Source organism: Girardinichthys multiradiatus, chromosome 1 (assembly GCF_021462225.1).
Source record: "Girardinichthys multiradiatus isolate DD_20200921_A chromosome 1, DD_fGirMul_XY1, whole genome shotgun sequence".
Classification (NCBI taxonomy): Eukaryota; Metazoa; Chordata; class Actinopteri; order Cyprinodontiformes; family Goodeidae; genus Girardinichthys; species Girardinichthys multiradiatus.
Window position 1 is genome coordinate 23526423 of NC_061794.1, and position 19211 is coordinate 23545633.

Consider the following 19211-nt stretch of genomic DNA (forward strand, 5'->3'; position numbering starts at 1 on the left):
TTTCATTTACAACAAACAATGTAAATATTTCAAAACAAATGAGCTAGGTTTCCAGAAGTGCAAAGTTACTTTTGAATATTGTTTTTATTTATTTAAGATGTCTTGAAACTGGATAAAAATCCCAAACATTCACAAAAACTCAAATATTTTACAGGAATAATCCAAAATAAAGAAGCTAATTAGTATGTCATTAGAAATATTAAATATTCATTTAAGGACTTATTTAAATATTTTATCCATGTATCTTGTGAAAGTGGAATGCAACATGATTACAAATGTCAGGTTAAACGTATAACACATTTTAAATATCTAGAAGATAACTTTGACAAGGATGACGGTTTTTATTGAAATGGGAGTGTTCTTGAAAGCAAATGATAGTTACTTAGTTAATGAGTTAGTTTAAAAAAAAATCCCTCTGGGTTTCTTCCAAACCGGAAACTAGCTGCTAAGGAAACCAGGTTGCTAAGCAACGTCAGAGTTAGCTAGCTACAGTCAGCGCGTCTAGGGAAAACTCCTCCAACGGCTCTGGTTACAGCAACTACAGTTTAGTTGCTTTTTTATGGCTCAGTTTTACCGTTAAATATGCCCATTTCCTTCTCTAAGACTGGAGAACGGATTCATTCTGAGCGGGTCAAGGCCTCAGCAGGTGCTCTCAGGTTCAAGCTAGCCTAACACTGGCAGTTCTTACTCCAAAGGGACCGGCGGTAACGTCGTTTGCCTTCCAACTAAATAATTTAGTGAAATTAGAAATAATTTTGAAAAAATGTGATTCACCAATTGTTATAAAAATAATAATTTTTAAAGGGGACGTTCTTTGGTAACTTTGCACGGACATTGTAAATTGTTACTTTGAAGTTTTCGGGATCTAGGTTTTGGCGTCTTGTCTTAAAAATAAAAAATAAATGGACATCTCATGAGTTGTTACACTTGCTGAGCAGCTAGGATTAATCCTCACACAGTGAAAAATTGATTTTCCAGAGATTTGGACTTTGACACAGATATCAGTTTATTGCTGTGTCTGAATCATTGTCTTGATCACTTAATTTCAGTCTAGCTTTAGGACAGATAGCCTCACATTTCACTCTAGAAAAGTTTACAATTACCTCAGGATGCCCACATCCTATGGCTGCTAACCAAACCCATTTCATCAACCCACCACCACTATGCTTGTCAGATGACCTGTTGTAGTTCGTGCTGTTTGACTTTTGCCATACATTTCTGTTCTATGCCATCTAAAGGACGTTGCTTAAGAACAGGTTCACTCAAACATCTTTGTAAGTGCGTCATATTTTTGAGAGAAGAGGTTTTCTCCTGGCAAATATTCCAAACAAGCCATATTTGTCCAGATGCCGAGATGTAGCGCCTGGCTTTGTAGCACTGGCTTTTAGTATTGCAGTCTAATCTTGGGGTGGATTTGCTGCTCCTTGGATGATTGACAATCGCTTAAATGTTTTCGAATTTGCGAGAAATGATCCTCTATAGAACAGTGGTGTTGAAATTGATAGGAAATAGCTTTATAACCCTTTTTAGATTGATGGGCAGGAGCAACGACTTCCCTAAAGACATCTTTGATACTTCCTTGGTATCATTCAAACACATATGTATGACCCAGACCAGAAAACTGCCAAAAATACTGAAAATTACTTAAGCAACTGATAATCAACCACACCTTACTTTCCTTAAATCCTATTTTCTTACATCACAGGGACACAAGTTTAGTATGACTATAGCTTACTAGGCAGATCTGATCATTTAACTATATATATTACAGCAAAGCATTATTAAGTTTGGGTTAATACGCTTAAGAAACATTTTCAACAGATAGAAATGGAGGCTGAACTGTAGGCTCAGACAACTCCTTAAGAGTTGGTGAACTGAATAAACCAATACAATTGTAATTAAGTTGTGTCTTTTATTGATTTACCATGCATCCAAACCACATTTAATTTCCCTTGGTGATTGATAAAGTATTTTTGAAGCATTGCCCGAAGTTACCGCCCTTGAGATCCTGTAACTTGATACAGTGATTAGATTTCTAAACAAAGTTTAAATGAAAACACTTTGAACCAGGTTCAGCTTAGAGAAAGTGAAGCTTTTTGGAGGGCTTATCCTCTTGTTTGTCCAAATAAAGACAGCAACTGGTTTTCACATTATTTATTACAAAGTGTTAAAATATATACTGTTACAGTGCATTAAAAGTGAATTCATAGTCACTTAATTTCTGCTGCAATTTAAGCCTCTAATGAAAGTATTTATCCAATTTTATATTCTTAAATTCCTTTAGCCATCCCACTATTATATGCAACATTTAAATGTTTTAATGTATGCATTCTATGATTTAGGCGTATTGTGTAAAATATATAAGATCATTATTAAGGTTTATAATGAGAATTTTAAAACAAATCCCACACTGGACATAATGTACACGGTGATCACAGCTGAATTACTCTTGATAAATTTAACCATCAAGAAACGTTTTAAAAAATGCAAAACATGTCATGCTGCCTTTACGTGTAAACTGGTGATTTATATACAGGGGTTGGACAATAAAACTGAAACACCTGTCATTTTAGTGTGGGAGGTTTCATGGCTAAATTGGACCAGCCTGGTAGCCAGTCTTCATTGATTGCACATTGCACCAGTAAGAGCAGAGTGTGAAGGTTTAATTAGCAGGGTAAGAGCACAGTTTTGCTCAAAATATTGAAATGCACACAACATTATGGGTGACATACCAGAGTTCAAAAGAGGACAAATTGTTGGTGCACGTCTTGCTGGCGCATCTGTGACCAAGACAGCAAGTCTTTGTGATGTATCAAGAGCCACGGTATCCAGGGTAATGTCAGCATACCACCAAGAAGGACGAACCACATCCAACAGGATTAACTGTGGACGCAAGAGGAAGCTGTCTGAAAGGGATGTTCTGGATTGTATCCAAAAAACATAAAACCACAGCTGCCCAAATCACCGTAGAATTAAATGTGCACCTCAACTCTCCTGTTTCCACCAGAACAGTCCGTCAGGAGCTCCACAGGGTCAATATACACGGCCGGGCTGCTATAGCCAAACCTTTGGTCACTCATGCCAATGCCAAACGTCGGTTTCAATGGTGCAAGGAGCCCAAATCTTGGGCTGTGGACAATGTGAAATATGTATTGTTCTCTGATGAGTCCACCTTTACTGTGTTCCCCACATCCGGTAGAGTTACGGTGTTGAGAAGCCCCAAAGAAGCGTACCACCCAGACTGTTGCATGCCCAGAGTGAAGCATGGGGGTGGATCAGTTATGGTTTGGGCTGCCATATCATGGCATTCCCTTGGTCCAATACTTGTGCTAGATGGGCGCGTCACTGCCAAGGACTACCGAACCATTCTTGAGGACCATGTGCATCCAATGGTTCAAACATTGTATCCTGAAGGCGGTGCCGTGGATCAGGATGACAATGCACCAATACACACAGCAAGACTGGTGAAAGATTGGTTTGATGAACATGAAAGTGAAGTTGAACATCTCCCATGGCCTGCACAGTCACCAGATCTAAATATTATTGAGCCACTTTGGGGTGTTTTGGAGGAGCGAGTCAGGAAACGTTTTCCTCCACCAGTATCACGTAGTGACCTGGCCACTATTCTGCAAGAAGAATGCCTTAAAATCCCTCTGACCACTGTGCAGGACTTGTATATGTCATTCCCAAGACGAACTGACGCTGTATTGGCCGCAAAAGGAGGCCCTACACCATAATAATAAATTATTGTGGTCTAAAACCAGGTGTTTCAGTTTCATTGTCCAACCAATGCACCATCAGCTAACTGATTTCTCCATTGTCGACCTCAGGATTCAGGAGTTCGGTCTACAACCATCACACAAACTTCTCCTGAAGTTGTGCCAGAGGGAAACTATCAGTGAGGATCAGTGTTTGGGATGTGATGGAGACAGTTAAATACATTTTTATCTGAAGGAAAAGGGAAAACTTAGAGAAGCAGAGCATTATAGTGAAGAAGAGAGATGATGACCTCAGAGTTTGGGTTGTCCTGAAGAGGAGCTCAATTCACTGCATAAGATGACACAAGTGAAATATGGGTAAAATCTAACCATCAAATTGGCAACTACAGCTGATAATACTTGGTTGTAGAAAATCAGTAAAAGCATTTTTTTGATCCAACATAAAGCCACACACCTTCAGTGCCTTCGTGTGGAATAAGTCATTTTATTTGAACTTGTGAATGTTGTCCGCCACAGGTTTGACGACACAGACCCACTCAAGATTGGTCGAACATTGAGAACTTCAGTTCATGAAGAGGCTTTAAGAGCTACCTCCTATGACTGCTGCTAACAATGAACTCCAGACAATAAAACAGCCCTTTCAGGGTTTTTGTTTTGCCATGTCTTCCATGAACCCAACAAAAAAAGAACACTGTAGTCATAAAACCTATCACAGAACAGGTTCCTATGATGTTAATAATTCAAAATTCTTTGTCAAACTCGATTTTCTAGATTTTCTCATCCAGCTTTTTGGGCATTATAGACACGTGGCTACAAAACACCTAGTTGGATTTTAGGTCCCCTCCCCCAAACATCTAGAAAAAAGACGAATGCTTTTTGGTATCTAGACAAACTTTGATTACAATCTATAAAACTGAAAAAATCTGGACTGTTTAAATACAATTTAAATCTAACTAGTGATGTCTATTTTACAAAACGTCCAAAAAAAACAAAAAACAAAACAGATTTATGTGCCAAACTGAGCCTAATCCAGGAATGTTGGGTCTTGTTTTAGAATCCAAGTTAAATAATCTAGAGACAAAACAAATGAAATTACCCTTTTTAGATCTTAGAATATGTGTTTACTTAGAAAAAAATCACCAAAAATGGAGTTCATCATCTAAATGCAAAACCTGTATATGGTTTAAAAATCGTATATGATAAATGTCGATGTCTTTTTGGCATGGTGAGTTTATGCCCTGGCTTTCCTTTGGAGGCGCCGTTGGAGGAAAGCTGTTTTGTCCCATTCGCCGGGAGGAAGCATGTGAGGTCCGTTATGGACGCAGAGGATGGTCATCTCCTCGGCGTACTGCAGATTCTGCAGCAGCTACAGACAACAAAAACAAACAAAGAACACAAAGAGAGTTTAGAACTTCAGCAAAAATTAAAAGAACTGCCTCTCATAGGCGCAAAAATATAAATCAGCAAACCAATAGTTTTTCCAGAAACTGTTGAGATGCACAGGTTTTTATTAGAGGTAAGAAATATTAAGTTAAATACAGAATGGTCATGAGCAAAATAAAAACTACACATAAATTCACTTGCATGCTTGGCTATTTCACAACAGCTGCTCTTTAGAACAGGAAGTCATACACAAAAATTCTGTAATGTTCACCATCTAAACGATGACTTAAGTAGCAACACTTACTTTTGGTGTGATGAAGAAGTATTGAGAAGTTGTCTCTTGGCAGGCGGTGCGGACAACGATGTCAAACACTCTCCTCTCATTTACAGGGTCCATTCCCTAGGAGACAAAACATACACACGGACTCATCTAAAGAACTTTTTCTGGCTGCATTTGTTTCTCTTGCACCTTGTAAGATGGAGGCAGAATTAAATTAGAAACATACCTGATTGATCTCATCCACCACTCTGAAGGGGCAGCGGTTAAGCTCCTGCAAGGCCATCAGATAAAGCATTGTGGAGACGCTGCGCTCTCCACCGCTCTGATGGTGCGGCGTGAGCTCGTGGAGCTGTGTGCTGCTGTGGAACTTCACGCGAATGCGAATCCCATACTTGTCATATTCCTCCTGAAGGAAAGCAGGACAGAAAATATGGTCAAAAGTCAAGTAATCAAGAGCAGGGTTTATATAGCATGTTTCATATGATGTCTGCCAAACATGGTCTCTGAAGAAGTGCAAAATATAAGAAAAATTACTTATTGCCTCTATTTTATGTATAGTTAGATCTATTAAAAAGGAAACTAATTTTAATATTTCACTTAAGGTCACATAACTAAGGACAAAAGCTTCTAGTCATGGGTTATTATTTTAGTCTGTCGGTGTAACCCCAGTGATTCCCTTTACCTCATTCTCTGAGTGCAAATCAACCTCTCCTGCACACTGCATGGAGCGGAAAAAGTTGCTAAACTTGTCATTTATCTGTTCCACCAGCTGCTTTAGAGGGTTCAGCCAGCGTTCCTTCGCCTGTAACACACACACACACACACACATACACACACACACACAGTAGTCCTTCTGTTACAAAGCAAAGACTAGAGGCTGCACGTCGTCCGTAGAACTGCTGCAGCAACGTAATGTACCTCAGATATGTTCTGTCTGTAGGTGTTTAAGGCGTCTGTCTTTTTTTGAAGCTCTTTCTCAAGATGTTTGATCTCCTGTTCTCTCCTGTTGTACTCTTCAACGACCTTTAAAACAGGTTCAAGCAAGACAAAGATTTACACTCCAAAAAAAAAAAAGAAATCACAATCATAAGCTTAGGTTACTTCAAATAGTGACTAAATTCATTTTTCTACTTAGGAATTTCTTACTAGAAGCTAAATTAAATGGATTTTTGACCGTGTTGTGGAAAAAGATAACCCGGCTTTCATCTGCTCTTACATTTTCGCTGAGACCCGTGAAACACTCGGCCCTGGAGCGTTCCTCGTTCAGCATAGCATCAACCTCATCCAGAGTGTCAGGCAGTTTGCTGAAAGCCTGCATTAACACAACAACTAATTGTTAATTAGTGATAATTATGCAATATCACCAGGACAACACTCCAACAAAAGATATGGAGATGGAGGGTGAGAACTAACATGTCGCAGGTCTTCTGATAACGCCTCATCTGGCTGCATTCGACAGTTCGACTTCGCCCTCTTCAACAGGCCTTTGCATTGTTCTGTCAGCTGTGCCTTCCTCTGATCCAGACGGCCACATCTTTGCTGCAATGAGAAGATAAATGAAGGCTGTGCTACCAGGTTCTCAGTATAAGCAATGCATCAATCCACCTATGTGTTACACAGCTTACCTCCATGGTTTTAAATTCAGAGGCGCTTTCTCTGCAGTCATTTTCAAGCTTAGTCTTCTCTGCAGTTAACCCCGCCACCTCCAAAGCCAGAAGCACCTTTTTCATTGTCGACTTGGCTCTCAGCTGCAGATGATGGGAAGATGGAGGAAATGTTAGTGCACACTACAAAAATGCAACGTTGCACTGCAGTGTGTTAACACATTGACTGTACACTCAGAGAAATAAACCTTTGAGACATTTAAACCTTCCCACAGCTAAGAAATACAGAATGGTCTGTATGGTACAGGTTTTAGTTCAGAGTTGAATATTTCATACCTTCATTTGGGTCACGATTGCAGTAGCTATGGTCACCTTCTGGAAGTTGACAGTCTTAATTTTTTCTTTAGTTTCCTCTTCAACGTTCTTCAGATCGATAACACTCTGCTCCATCTGCTTCAGACTAAAAAAAAGAAAAACAAAAAGAAGATTTGATTGCTCTTTAAGTTGAGATTTGCCAAAGATATCCCACCAAAGAGATTGGCTTTGATTAAAAGTATGAAAATATATCTGTATTTACAAAAGAAAACTCTCACCTTTACACTCAGGCTTACCTGTCCTGTTTGGTGCTGATTTTCTGTTCCAGTTGTCTTTTCTTTCCCTTAAGCTCAGAGAGACGTTTCTTGTCTGCCAACAGTTCGTTTTCCTTACGATCCAGAGCAGCAGCCTCCACCTGCAGGCTCTTCATTCGATCATTAATCTCTCGTAATCTTGACTCACAGGCCTAAATGTAACGGAGATTAACATTTTAACTCTAGACTCTGTCCTAAGGAACATACTAACGTTCAGCAAAAACAGAAGCAAGATTCCCAAAACATTACAGCTGAAGGAACGGGTTTGGGCTTTGCAGATTAATTTGAACTTTGAATTCTCACCTTCATCTGCTGTTCGAGTTGACGTTTCTGCTCAGCATCCACAGTTATTGTAAGGTACTGAGAGGGGTGAACCGCAGAGTTGCTGGTGCTTATCTTGTTGGAATAGAAGGACCTTTTTACAGTGTACCTCTCATCTGTTGTGTACAACACCTTAAGATAGGGCTCCTCGATCACCTGAGTGGACAGTGGAAACAATAAAGCAGGTATCCGTCTTAGAATAAAAACTAAATATTAAGGACATTAAAATAAATATTGACTACAAATTTAAAATTACATTTTGGCACTGAAATAATTTTTCCCCAAATCTCTTTAAACTTATAAAGGGTTGGATGGGAATAAAAACAGGAACATACCGTTTTGATGAGAGCTTTGGTCTGATTGTTGCCTACTGGCACATCGTGCACCTTGTACTGGAAACAGAGGTAACTCATAACCTCATCGGGAGCATCAAACATCTCCCGGAGGTAAGTGAAGAACCCAAAACGTCTGCAAACATGAAAGTTTCACAAAACAGTAAAAGAAAAACTGGAGATATGCTAAAAGAAAAGGAAATCTGTTCATACAAACAAGTTTAACAGTTTTAGAAAATAAGACTTTGGTGCACATGTTTGATTGCCAACAAGAGTCTATTTACACATGCAGGCTCAAAAATATCCTAACTACTCTACTGATATTCAAATAAATTTAACTTGACAAGCTGCAGAAAAAAAGAAAACACACATCTTTGTTAGACATCATCAAGAACATGGCACACTTCTGGCCTAATATTTGAACATACATCTCATCAGAAACGGTAAAGCAAATTTATATTTTTGTCATTTTTCTGGAACGAATCAGACATTTAAGAAAAGCCCATTAAGTTTGATGAGAACAAGGGTGAAGCTTTTTCAGAATCTAGAAAAAGGAACACATGAAAACCAGTTTTGACGTGTGCTTGAGATTGTTTTAACACCCAAATATGTCAAAGATGTACTCATTTTACCCAAACTGCTACCTCAGATGAAAAGATGAAAAGAAATAAGCCAGGATTCTTAAGAACAATCCAGGAACCATCAAGCTTGAGGCCAATAATATCTGGAATATTCTCAAACACTAGTGCTTCTCTCCCTGTCCGTTTAGAGGCTGACGACCCAGAAAGGAGCCTCTGGATAACTGAAATATGCAGCAGCCCACATGGACAAACAAAATACCTTCTGAAGAATAATGCAACAGTCAGAGAGGACAAGGAGGCAGTATGAGGGATTGCTTCAAAGTCAACGCCAGTGACTGTCCACTGTCTCTACATGCTCATCCAGGAGGAGTAAATGCTACAAATCTCTGACTCGATGCAATCTGCTGGGTTTCCTTAGATAGAAAAACTTTTTATCCAATTTGACTAAATAACTGAATCTGACTGCACTGTTCAATGGTTAGGATTAATTGGAATGTATGTACCTGACTGTTGTGAAGTGCCTTGAGATGACATGTGTTGTGAATTGGAGCTATATAAATAAACTGAATTGAAAATAAACTGAATTGAAAGGATGAATCCATTTAACTACAATGACAAGATATAGTTTTAGAGTCTAGGTGAGGCTTTCAAACCTAAGAACACACACCAACTGTCTAACATAGTGGTGGCAGCATCATGCTTATGGTCTGTTTAATAGTGGTAAAGACGTATTGCACAAAATGTGGGCGAAATGATAAAGATGAAGGACTACCTGCAAATTTCTCAACTCCACCTTAAATAAGCAGCTATATAATGTAAAAATCAAACTTGTGTACCCATCATGCTTTTTATTGTTTAAACCTGTCGTATAATCATACCAACAGAAAAAACAAGTGGTTCAAAGGCATCATTAAATGCCCCTAATTAATAAAACATTCATGCCAAGGAGGAGTGTGATGACCAGCTCCGCATCTCCAATCTGCAGAAGTCATCCAATCCTTTAATTCTAGGTGCTAAAAAAAGATCCGACTTTATTTGCTTTATCTTTCATATTTGACAAAATCATGGCACTCTCTGTTTAAGCAAATCACATATTTAATGTTTTTCAAAGAGTTTTCTTTCCCCGTTAAGTCATTGTTTAGGAACATTTACTATAATCTAGTGACGACACAGCCCACAGACTGTTTACATTCAATTATTTATCTATTAAAACAATTAAATAATCCTCTCTCACCTCAAGGACTCAATGTTTCGGGATGGCGGCCGCTGAGAACACGACTCCTCTGGAGCAGAAATTGAGTTAACTTTTAAGTTCATCTTGTCACGGACCTGTGAGCAAGGAGAAGTTACAACAAATGTTGCTTTTGAGCTCAGCCAGATGAAATGTGGTCAGCTCAGACGGTGAGCCGCGCAACCCTGACCTCGGTCATAAACTTCTCCATGTCGTTTTTCCTCTGGAAGACGAACGCTCGCAGGTCGTGGAAGGAGATGTGGTTCTCCACGTACTTAGCAAAGTCTGGATTTTTTACATTGACCTGAGGGATAGAAGGCAGAGATGCCGTCAAACACTAAAATCTACTCTCCCTCAAACAAGCGGCCTCACCTACTACTTGTAATGCAAAGTAACATGTTTTTGCAAGCATTTAGCCAAAAACAAAAGGGTTGAAAAAACTTGTTTTAACCCCTGGATCTGAATTCCTATTTTATCAACACTTTAGTATCTAATCAGAACAATATTGTTTTTAGACATTTCTATCACTAAAGAACGTCAATATTGAAAACTTTTCACCAACTTTTTTGGTAAATATATAATTCTTTTAAGAGTTTCCAGCTACTTTTTCCACACCTGTACATGTGGGACTCACCACCAGCATCATGGGCTCATAAACGTTTCCTTCAAAGAGCTGTCGGTTCTTCCTTAGCCACTGGAGGGCAGCATGTGTGTCCCTGTGCCGTCCTCGCAGCTTCTCTTCTTTGGCATTCATCATATTGTTCATGTCCCTCAGCTTCCGTTCCAACACTAGAAATAGGCAAAAATAAAGACGTAGTATTCTATATAAGGATTGTTAATTGTGCGACATTTAGAAATGTTCCTGTAATTAATCTTTTGATTGTAAAGGGTGAAATGTGGATCAGTTATTGAAATCTGACTTTTCGACTCTGCAGTGATGTTGTCGCTCTCCCTGCACAGGTCAGCCTTCTCTTCTTCGATCTTGGCTCTCTCCATCTGGATACGCCTCAACTCCACATTGACAGCGTTGATCTGTGGCGTTACGTCTGGCTGGTCGCTTATTTTGGCCAGCTCCGACTTCAGGTCTTCAATGGTTCGTCTGGTGTTACTGATCCGCTTCTGGTGGTCCTCCTCTTCCGTCTGCTTCAGCCGCAGATTCTGTTTAATGTCGTCAATCTGTAGAGACGAGCGAGTCATGATTCCCACTGAATGGCCACAAGAAATCTTCATGCTTGTGTTTTTCTGTTTCGATCAGACAGGTGAAGTTTCTTTTCCCGTTGAAGAAGCATTCCTACCTCTTTGTGTTTCCGATCAAGCTGATCCTGTTTCTGTTTTAACTTCCCAGCGGCTTCTCTGATTGCTGCAGTCTGAAAAACAAACTTATTTTAATGAAAATCATGATAATCAAAGATTATCGAGAGTCAAATACTAATACATATACGAAAAAATAAAGGATGGATGTTTCACACAATAGGACAGGAGATAAAGCATAAAATTACAATAATTTGCCATATTACAATTTCTTTTTTAACACATTATTTAAAATACTTTGGTATACTTTAGTATACCAAAGTAGACATAAGTATACCAGTTTAGTACCTCTCCTTGAACCGCCGCCTTAATGTGGGAAAGGTGTTTGAGTGCTTGAATAATCCTAGAGGCTATGTTGTCTGGGGCTTATATGCCCCTGGTAGGGTCTCTCAAAGCAAACAGGCTCTGGGTGACGGGTCAGACAAAGAGCGGTTCAAGACACTTTCATGAGGACCACACAATCGAGGCACGTGACGTCACTCGGTACGGCGGAGCCGGGGTCCCACCATGGAGCCAGGCCTGGGGTCGGGACTCGTCGGAGAGCACCTGGTGGCCGGGTTGATCACCGCGGGACCCGGGCCAGGCTAAGCCCGAACGAGAGACATGAGGCCATCCCTCAGTGGGCCCACGACCCGCAGGGGAAACCATGAGGGACCGGTGCAAAGAGGATCGGGCAACGGATGATGGTTGAGACCTCGACGACCCGATCGCCGGATGCTTAGGGTGGCTCTAGAAAAGTGGAATGTCACCTCGCTGGGGGGGAAGGAGCCTGAGCTTGTGCGGGCGGTCGAGAGATATCGACTAGAAATAGTCTGGCTCGCCTCCACGCACCGCCCCTGGAACCCAACTCCTCGAGAGGGGCTGGACTCTCTTCTGCTCTGGAGTGGCCTGCGGGAAGAGGCAACAAGTTGGGGTGGGTTTGCTTGTCGCCCCTCAGCTCAGCCGTCTCGTGTTGGGGTTTACCCCAGTGGATGAGTGGGTTGCATCCCTGCGCCTTCGGGTTGGGGATAGGTCTCTGACTGTCGTTTCAGCCTACGAGTCGAGTGGTAGTGCAAAGTACCCGGCCTTCTTGGCGTCCCTGTCGGGGGTGCTACATAGTGCCCTTCCTGGGGACTCCATTATTCTGCTGGGGGACTTCAACGCCCATGTGGGAAAGGACAGTGACACCTGGAGAGGTGTGATCAGGAGGAATGCCCCCCCCCCCCCGATCTGAATCCGAGTGGTGTTTCATTATTGGACTTCTGTGCTAGTCACGGATTGTCCATAATGAACACCAAGTTCAAACATAAGGGTGTCGCGGCAGCAATCCCCAAACCCGGTGGTGGACATAGGCAGTAAGGGATGCTGTCAAGCTGAAGGAATCCTATTGGCTGTGGTTGGCTTGTGGGACTGCTGAGGTGGCTAACGGGTACCATGAGGCCAAGCGGTGTCTCGGGCATCTATACCGGAACGCCTACCTTGGGTGGGAGGTGTTCCAGGCACGTCCCACCGGGGAAGAGGCCCAGGGGACGGCCCTGGACACGCTGGAGGGACTATGTCTCTCGACTGGCCAGGGAACGCCTTGGGCTCCCCCTGAAGGAGCTGGAGGAGATGTCTGGGGAGTGAGGTGTCTACAGAGTCTGCTGCCCCCGCGACCCGGTCCCGAATGAAGCAGAAGGCGACGAGAAAGAGTACTTTAATATTTAGAAAATACTGTAGTTAAGCTACTTTAATTTTGTAATTATTATACTTTGATGATTCAGATATTAAAATGTAGCATTACAGAAGTAAGGCTTTAGTTAAAAGTAAATGTAACAGAAAAGGCATCCTCGACTGTAGACAAATCAGTGTAACATTAATGACGTTGTCACCTTAGCAGTCATTTGTGCCTCAGTGGGCTTCAGCTGGTCATCAATCTGCTGGATCTTCTTCAACATGGGCGCCTGTGCCTGCCTCAAGGCAGTGAGCTGCTTTTTGGCCTCTTCTCGCTCCATCTTCACATTCTCGAGCTCCTTACGGGCCGTCTCATATTCCTAGTTCCACAGTCAAAAGAATACAGTTATTTCATGACTGGACTCTGTTTCATTTCTCCTTCCCTCTTGTGTATCACATCGACAACTTACCACCCATGGCTTCTTCTTCTCTAGCAACTCAATGACATCCAGATGCCTTTTCTTTTCATAGTAACGATTTACGTCATGCTTGTTCCTCTCATTCCTCTGCTTGGCTTTTTCCAGGAAGCTGGCCTTCTCCTTCACAACATTCTACAGGGAAATATTAAGATTAATCTGTATCCTTTCACAGGAACAAGCATGACATTTTATAACTGGTAACACTAGAGTGTGACTGACTGTAATTGCATGCATACAGAAATTAGAGAATTGTCTAAAAATATATTTAAAACAAAGGAAAAAAGAAATAATGGTCCTGATTTTTTTTTTCTAAAAATGTAGACAGGAAAACATCTCTCACATCAAACCATCTCTGAGAAATTATGCACATAACACATAGACATACAACTTTTCTTTTTACCTCCAGTTCTCGTTCTTTATTGCGGAAGTTTTTGAGCTCACAGTGGTACTCGTACATCTCTGGTGGCCCAACTGACTTCTCGGTTGCCTCGAGCAATTCAATTTTGGACATCTTCGCAAACTCTCCAACTTTTTCCTGTGGAGGATCAAGCAACAGTCTGATAGGAATGTGGGGTAAATTAGCCACCTTACAATGTACAGGGTTGTGCAAAAACATTGATCCCTTTTCCACATTCCTATATTACAACTAAAAACTTTAATGTATTTCTTTTTGGGATTTTATGTGATAGACCATGAAAGAAGTACATATTTGTGAAGTGGAAGAAAAAAAATACATGGTTTTAAAATGTCTTTACAAATAAAAATCTAAAAAGGCCTGGTGTGCCTTTAAGGTTAGCCTCTTTGTGTCAATACCTTATGAAACCACCTTCTTTCTCAGATTTGTCTACCAGTTTTAAACGTCTAAAGACTGAAGTTTTCGCCACCACTGTTCTTTACAAGATAACTCGACGTCACATAGATTTAATGGAAAGGATACATGAACATAAAATTTCAAGGCTTTTTACAGATTCTCAAGTAGATTTAGGTCTGGACTTTGACTAGGCCATTCTAACACATGAATATCCTTTGATCTAAACCGTTTTGTGTTTTTATGCTCTGGTTGTATGTTTACGGTCACGTCACCACAACATGCCACCACCACCATGCTACCACCGTACTGCCACCACCACATTTTACCATGGACATGGTCAAAAAGTTCAGTTTTGTTCTTATATGACCAGAGTGCCTTCTTCTACCATGCTGTGGCCCCTACAAGGCCTGAGACAAACTGCAAAAGAAGATCTCATGGACTTCTTTCAACAGCTTTTTTCTTGCAACTCCTCCAGAAAGGCTAGATTTAGCATGTGCATAACTAAAGCTGTCCCATTTCCCAACTAAGCAGTGGACCTCTGCAGCTCCTCTACTTTAACCATTGACCTCTTGGCTGCTTCTCTAATTAATGCTTTGCCCATTAGTTTAGGTGGACAGTCATATTATGGCAAATTTACAATTGAGCTATATTATTTCCATAATCAGTTGATGGACTGAAAATTGCTCTGTAAAATGCTCAACGCTTGGGACATTGTAATTTTGTCTAACTTGTCTGCTGTGACCTTTGGTCTTCATGATGCTGTTTGTTCACTAATATTCTCTCACAAAGCTCCGAGGCATTGACAGAACAGCTGTATAGTGAGATTAAATAAGACAAAGGTCAAATGTATTCATTAATTAGGTGACCTATGAAGGCTTGTGATTGCACTCAGTTTTATTTAGGGGTAACAAGAGTTCAGGCCAGGGTGTTGAATAAAAAATGCACACTGCACCTTTTAGATTTTGAGAAAGATTATGAAAACCATACATCACTTTGCTTTCACTTCACACTTATGGTCTTATTAAAATGCCAATAAAATACATTAAAGTGTGAGTTTGTTATGCAACAAAAAAATGAATAAATAAAAATCAAATCGGAAGAAACGCTTTTGCAAGGCGCCGTCTTCCACTTTACATATGCGTAGCCATTTATTAAAACACTATGTCAACCTACCTGAGGTAGAAACTGGCAGAGGTTGCTGACTTGGATCTGGAGAGCCTTGACCTCCTCTTCCACTTTTTTCAGGTTGCTGATCCCACCATTTAGCATCCAAAGCGACTGATTGTTCTCCACATGGATCTCTCGGCTAATTACCAAGTTACCTCCATTTTTGTACCTTTAAAAACAAAACGATATGAATGTATATAATAACATTACGATTCGGGTGCGTAAAAGATTAACAAGAAAGACTAGTCATTGGGATTTTCTAACACAAAATGCAACACAAACAGTGTGTTGGTGAAATTAAAGTGTGGGCAATCAGTTTCTCATCACTTACAGTTCTATCTCGACAAAACCTTTTTGGCATCCACGTTTGACATAAAGCCCAACCTAGACAAAAACAAAACCGTTAATAATTATGATCAGAACTACAAAGATGTATGTTCATCCATCTCAGTTTATAATAGGCAGAATTTCAGTGGAGAACGTGTAGTTTTCTGCCGTTAATGACACTGTGTTTTTAATAATACTGATATTGTAGTCCGTTCTTTAGAAAGAGCAGGGTAAGGTGGAGGTAATTCACAACTGTGTCACTATTTTTAGTGGATACCACAAAGCTAGGCTGGATGCTGACTTTTGCTTTCACGTCTTTATTTTCCAAAACACAGATCAGACAACTTTAGTTCATAACAACAGCTAACAGTTGCTTTTGTAAAATATTCCAACATTGTGATAAGCTGCACACGATGGTAACCCTGCCTCATTACCCCAGCTTTCTAACTTATACACGTAGGAGACGTAAAGACCTGCTTGCATGAAGCCGAGGTTGGGATTCTACATTTTACCTTGTCTCCTCTCCCAAGTGTTGCAGTCCTGCCAGCCAAAACCAGGCATATGGCACACACGATGCTGGACTTTCCGGTTCCATTGGCTCCAACAATCATGTTCAGATTTGGCCCAGGATACACCTCAGAGTAGTCATACGTCCTGTCGGTGCACAAAAGAAGACATATAAGTGTTTCCCGCTGTTTTTCGGGCGCACAAGTGAAAACTCAAACAGCCGATCAACTGTTATAAACACGGTCATTGTGTTGGGCTCTCTTTATCTGGTTCTACTCGGTTATTTTAAGAGGTTTAAGAAAAATTAAAGCTATCAGACAAAGACATTCAAGCCACTCTTCTAATTCTGCTGGAGTAGAATGGAAGGCAAGTGGACCTAATAAGGCGATTGTACAACCACTTTGACAAGCTTTTAGCCAGACTAAAGCATGTAACATGCAAAATATGGATGATAATACACCTACCTGTATGCAGTATAAATTAAAAGATTAAATACTGGTTAATTTGGAAGTTGCACTAAAAATATTAGAGCTGTTTAAGTAAATAATTTGAAATTACAACATTAGCAATACATGGCTTTGAAAAAAACCAAGATGTTTATTTGCTGCTATGATTCTCTGAAACAGACCTAAATCACTTTGTCCAGCAGTGAGGCGTGTTTTAAATATGTTTTCCTACATATGCATTTAGGTTGGATCACAGAAAAGTCTTAAAAACAATATGTTTTACATCTTTGAGCTTTCCAAAGTCAAAAAGCAGTCGTGGTGATAACACAATCATCTGATTCGGAGTATTTGTACTAAAGTGACTCGTGTGATAAGGCAAGCAGGCTCCTTGTTCACCATCTACAGTACAGACCAAAAGTTTGGACACACCTTCTAATTCACAGAGTTGTCTTTATTTTCATGACTATGAATACTGTAGCTTCACACTGAAGGCATCAAAACTATGAATGAACACATGTGGAATTATATACTGAACAAAAAAGTGTGAAACAACTGAAAATATGTTTTATATTCTAGGTTCTTCAAAGTAGCCACCTTTTGCTTTGATTACTGCTCTGCACACTCTTGGTATTCTGTGAAACTCTTAGTTTCCGGTTGCAACGTGACAAAATGACGTGACTTATCTCCTCCAAAAGTACTTTAACACGTTTGTAGTGCAAGAACTATGAAAGATTGATAGATCAGCAAGTGACATGACTCTGGGGCAGAATTAGCTCATCGTATTATAACTTTTAAATGTAACAATTGACCCAGTTCGTCTTCGCCTGTAGGAGAACATGTTAGCTGATTTGTTGTTGTTCATTTCAGAGGACTTGGTCCGAGTTTAAAGCTTAATAAAACAGTTTGAGACAGAGCTAGCGTGTTAGCGGCTAGCCTGACGGTCCCAGTGTCGCTTTAACGTCTTTTCTCCAGGCGGACGGAAGTTTCTGTTTACAACCGTTGGACAGCTGCAGTCCGACAGCGGAGGAAGCACAACTTACAGGAAGTTTTTCATCGTGATGCGAAGTATGGAGCCCTCCACAAAGGAACCGGCTCCTCCTGCCATGTCGGGCTGTTTGACTAAGCTCGTAGAAGCCGCCTGTGAACCGATGCTGATGTGGCTAAGCCGCAGTCTTTTACTGGGCTCCGCCATAGCAATAAAAATCAAGGATTCTGGAAGAAAGAACGCGATCCGGTAACCAGTAGTTCTCCCGCTTTTTGCTAAGTCTTTAAAGAATGACGATTGGACGCATGTAAGGTCACGTGTATACACACATGCTGACGTCAGAGTAAGCGCTCTACAAAAAGGAGATGTATTTTGTAAATCGGAAGCTCTCAGTTTTTACTTATTTCAGAATCAGCTTTATTGCCAAGTTCGTACATACAAACAAGGAATTTGACTCCGGTACACTTTGCTCTCTGGTTTTTGTTTTTTGCATTAAAGAATATACATATATACAATATACACATATATAAATAAATCGTGTTAAATATGAATCAGTTGATTCATATTTAATTGTTCTCTTAATCATAATCAGTTAACCACATAATTTAGATAATTTAAGAGCCTTATACAACAAAACGTTGTTCCCATGGAAACCAATTCCCATGGACAGCAGCAGCAGGAAACAAAAAGCTTTATTAAAAAGACACAATTTCTAACTTTAGAATAAATGTTTCCCATTTAAGGCCACATAGAATTACCACACTTACATACATTAGGATTACCAAGCTTTTAAACAAATAAGGAAAGCCAAGATTATAATGTGATGGTTTTGGGACGCATATATAAATAGATAATGTATTGCCTAACACACAACTTAGCTGGTTTGCAAATTTGAGGCAACAGCTCAAACACAGTGTGTGGCAACATGGAAAAAGCAACCAATATATCAGGAAGAGAAATGTGGACCCCCACAAATCTGGTTCATCCTTGGGTAAAATTTCTAGATGCCTGAAGGTGCCACTTTCATCCATGCTATGGAGGAAGGAGACGGGTTCTTTGTTCCAGAAATAAAATCTGCGTATCAACCCTTGATCCTATTTCTTTTCAACTTGAGGCTATTGACAATAGTTCTCAATTGTCAATTGAAAACTAGCACTCATTTACAACATTGATATTTATAGATACATTTTAATTAGACTTTATAAATCTCACAAATGAGAAACTGTCCTCTGCATTTTACCGATCCCTTAGGGATGCAGTTGGCCACCATTGTGTGGTGCCAGGGGATCATTCAGGGGGCTAAGGGTCTTGCTCAGGGACCCAGAGTGGCAGGCTGTGGGTTTTAAACCTGGGTACTTATGGCTTCTCCAGGATGGAAATGCCCTGCTCTCTAACCACTAGGCCACTAAAACAAAAGAAAAATACAGTCTGACTCCTTTTCTAAAACCCAGCAATTAAACAATGTT

General features: G+C 40.4%; 1 protein-coding gene and 1 long non-coding RNA gene across 2 annotated transcripts; one reads left to right on the plus strand and one right to left on the minus strand.

Annotated features, from left to right (window-relative positions):
- Window positions 1–477: 477 nt before the first annotated feature.
- LOC124878097 lies at window positions 478–4392 on the plus strand. Its single transcript, XR_007041359.1, has 2 exons — window positions 478–704; window positions 3831–4392. It is a non-coding gene; the product is annotated as an uncharacterized LOC124878097 (long non-coding RNA).
- Window positions 4184–18033, minus strand: smc5 (structural maintenance of chromosomes 5). Its single transcript, XM_047374139.1, has 24 exons — window positions 17801–18033; window positions 16320–16461; window positions 15812–15864; window positions 15487–15649; window positions 13903–14037; window positions 13494–13634; window positions 13242–13403; window positions 11376–11447; window positions 11001–11256; window positions 10715–10869; window positions 10271–10384; window positions 10084–10178; window positions 8272–8404; window positions 7919–8092; window positions 7598–7767; window positions 7323–7446; window positions 7008–7130; window positions 6796–6921; window positions 6599–6694; window positions 6301–6405; window positions 6065–6184; window positions 5609–5788; window positions 5407–5502; window positions 4184–5085 (listed from the first exon to the last, which is right to left on the minus strand). Exons 1-24 carry the CDS (start codon window positions 17950–17952, stop codon window positions 4951–4953), a joined length of 3222 nt encoding a protein of 1073 aa, XP_047230095.1. The 5' UTR covers window positions 17953–18033; the 3' UTR covers window positions 4184–4950.
- Between the last annotated feature and the right edge of the window lie 1178 nt (window positions 18034–19211).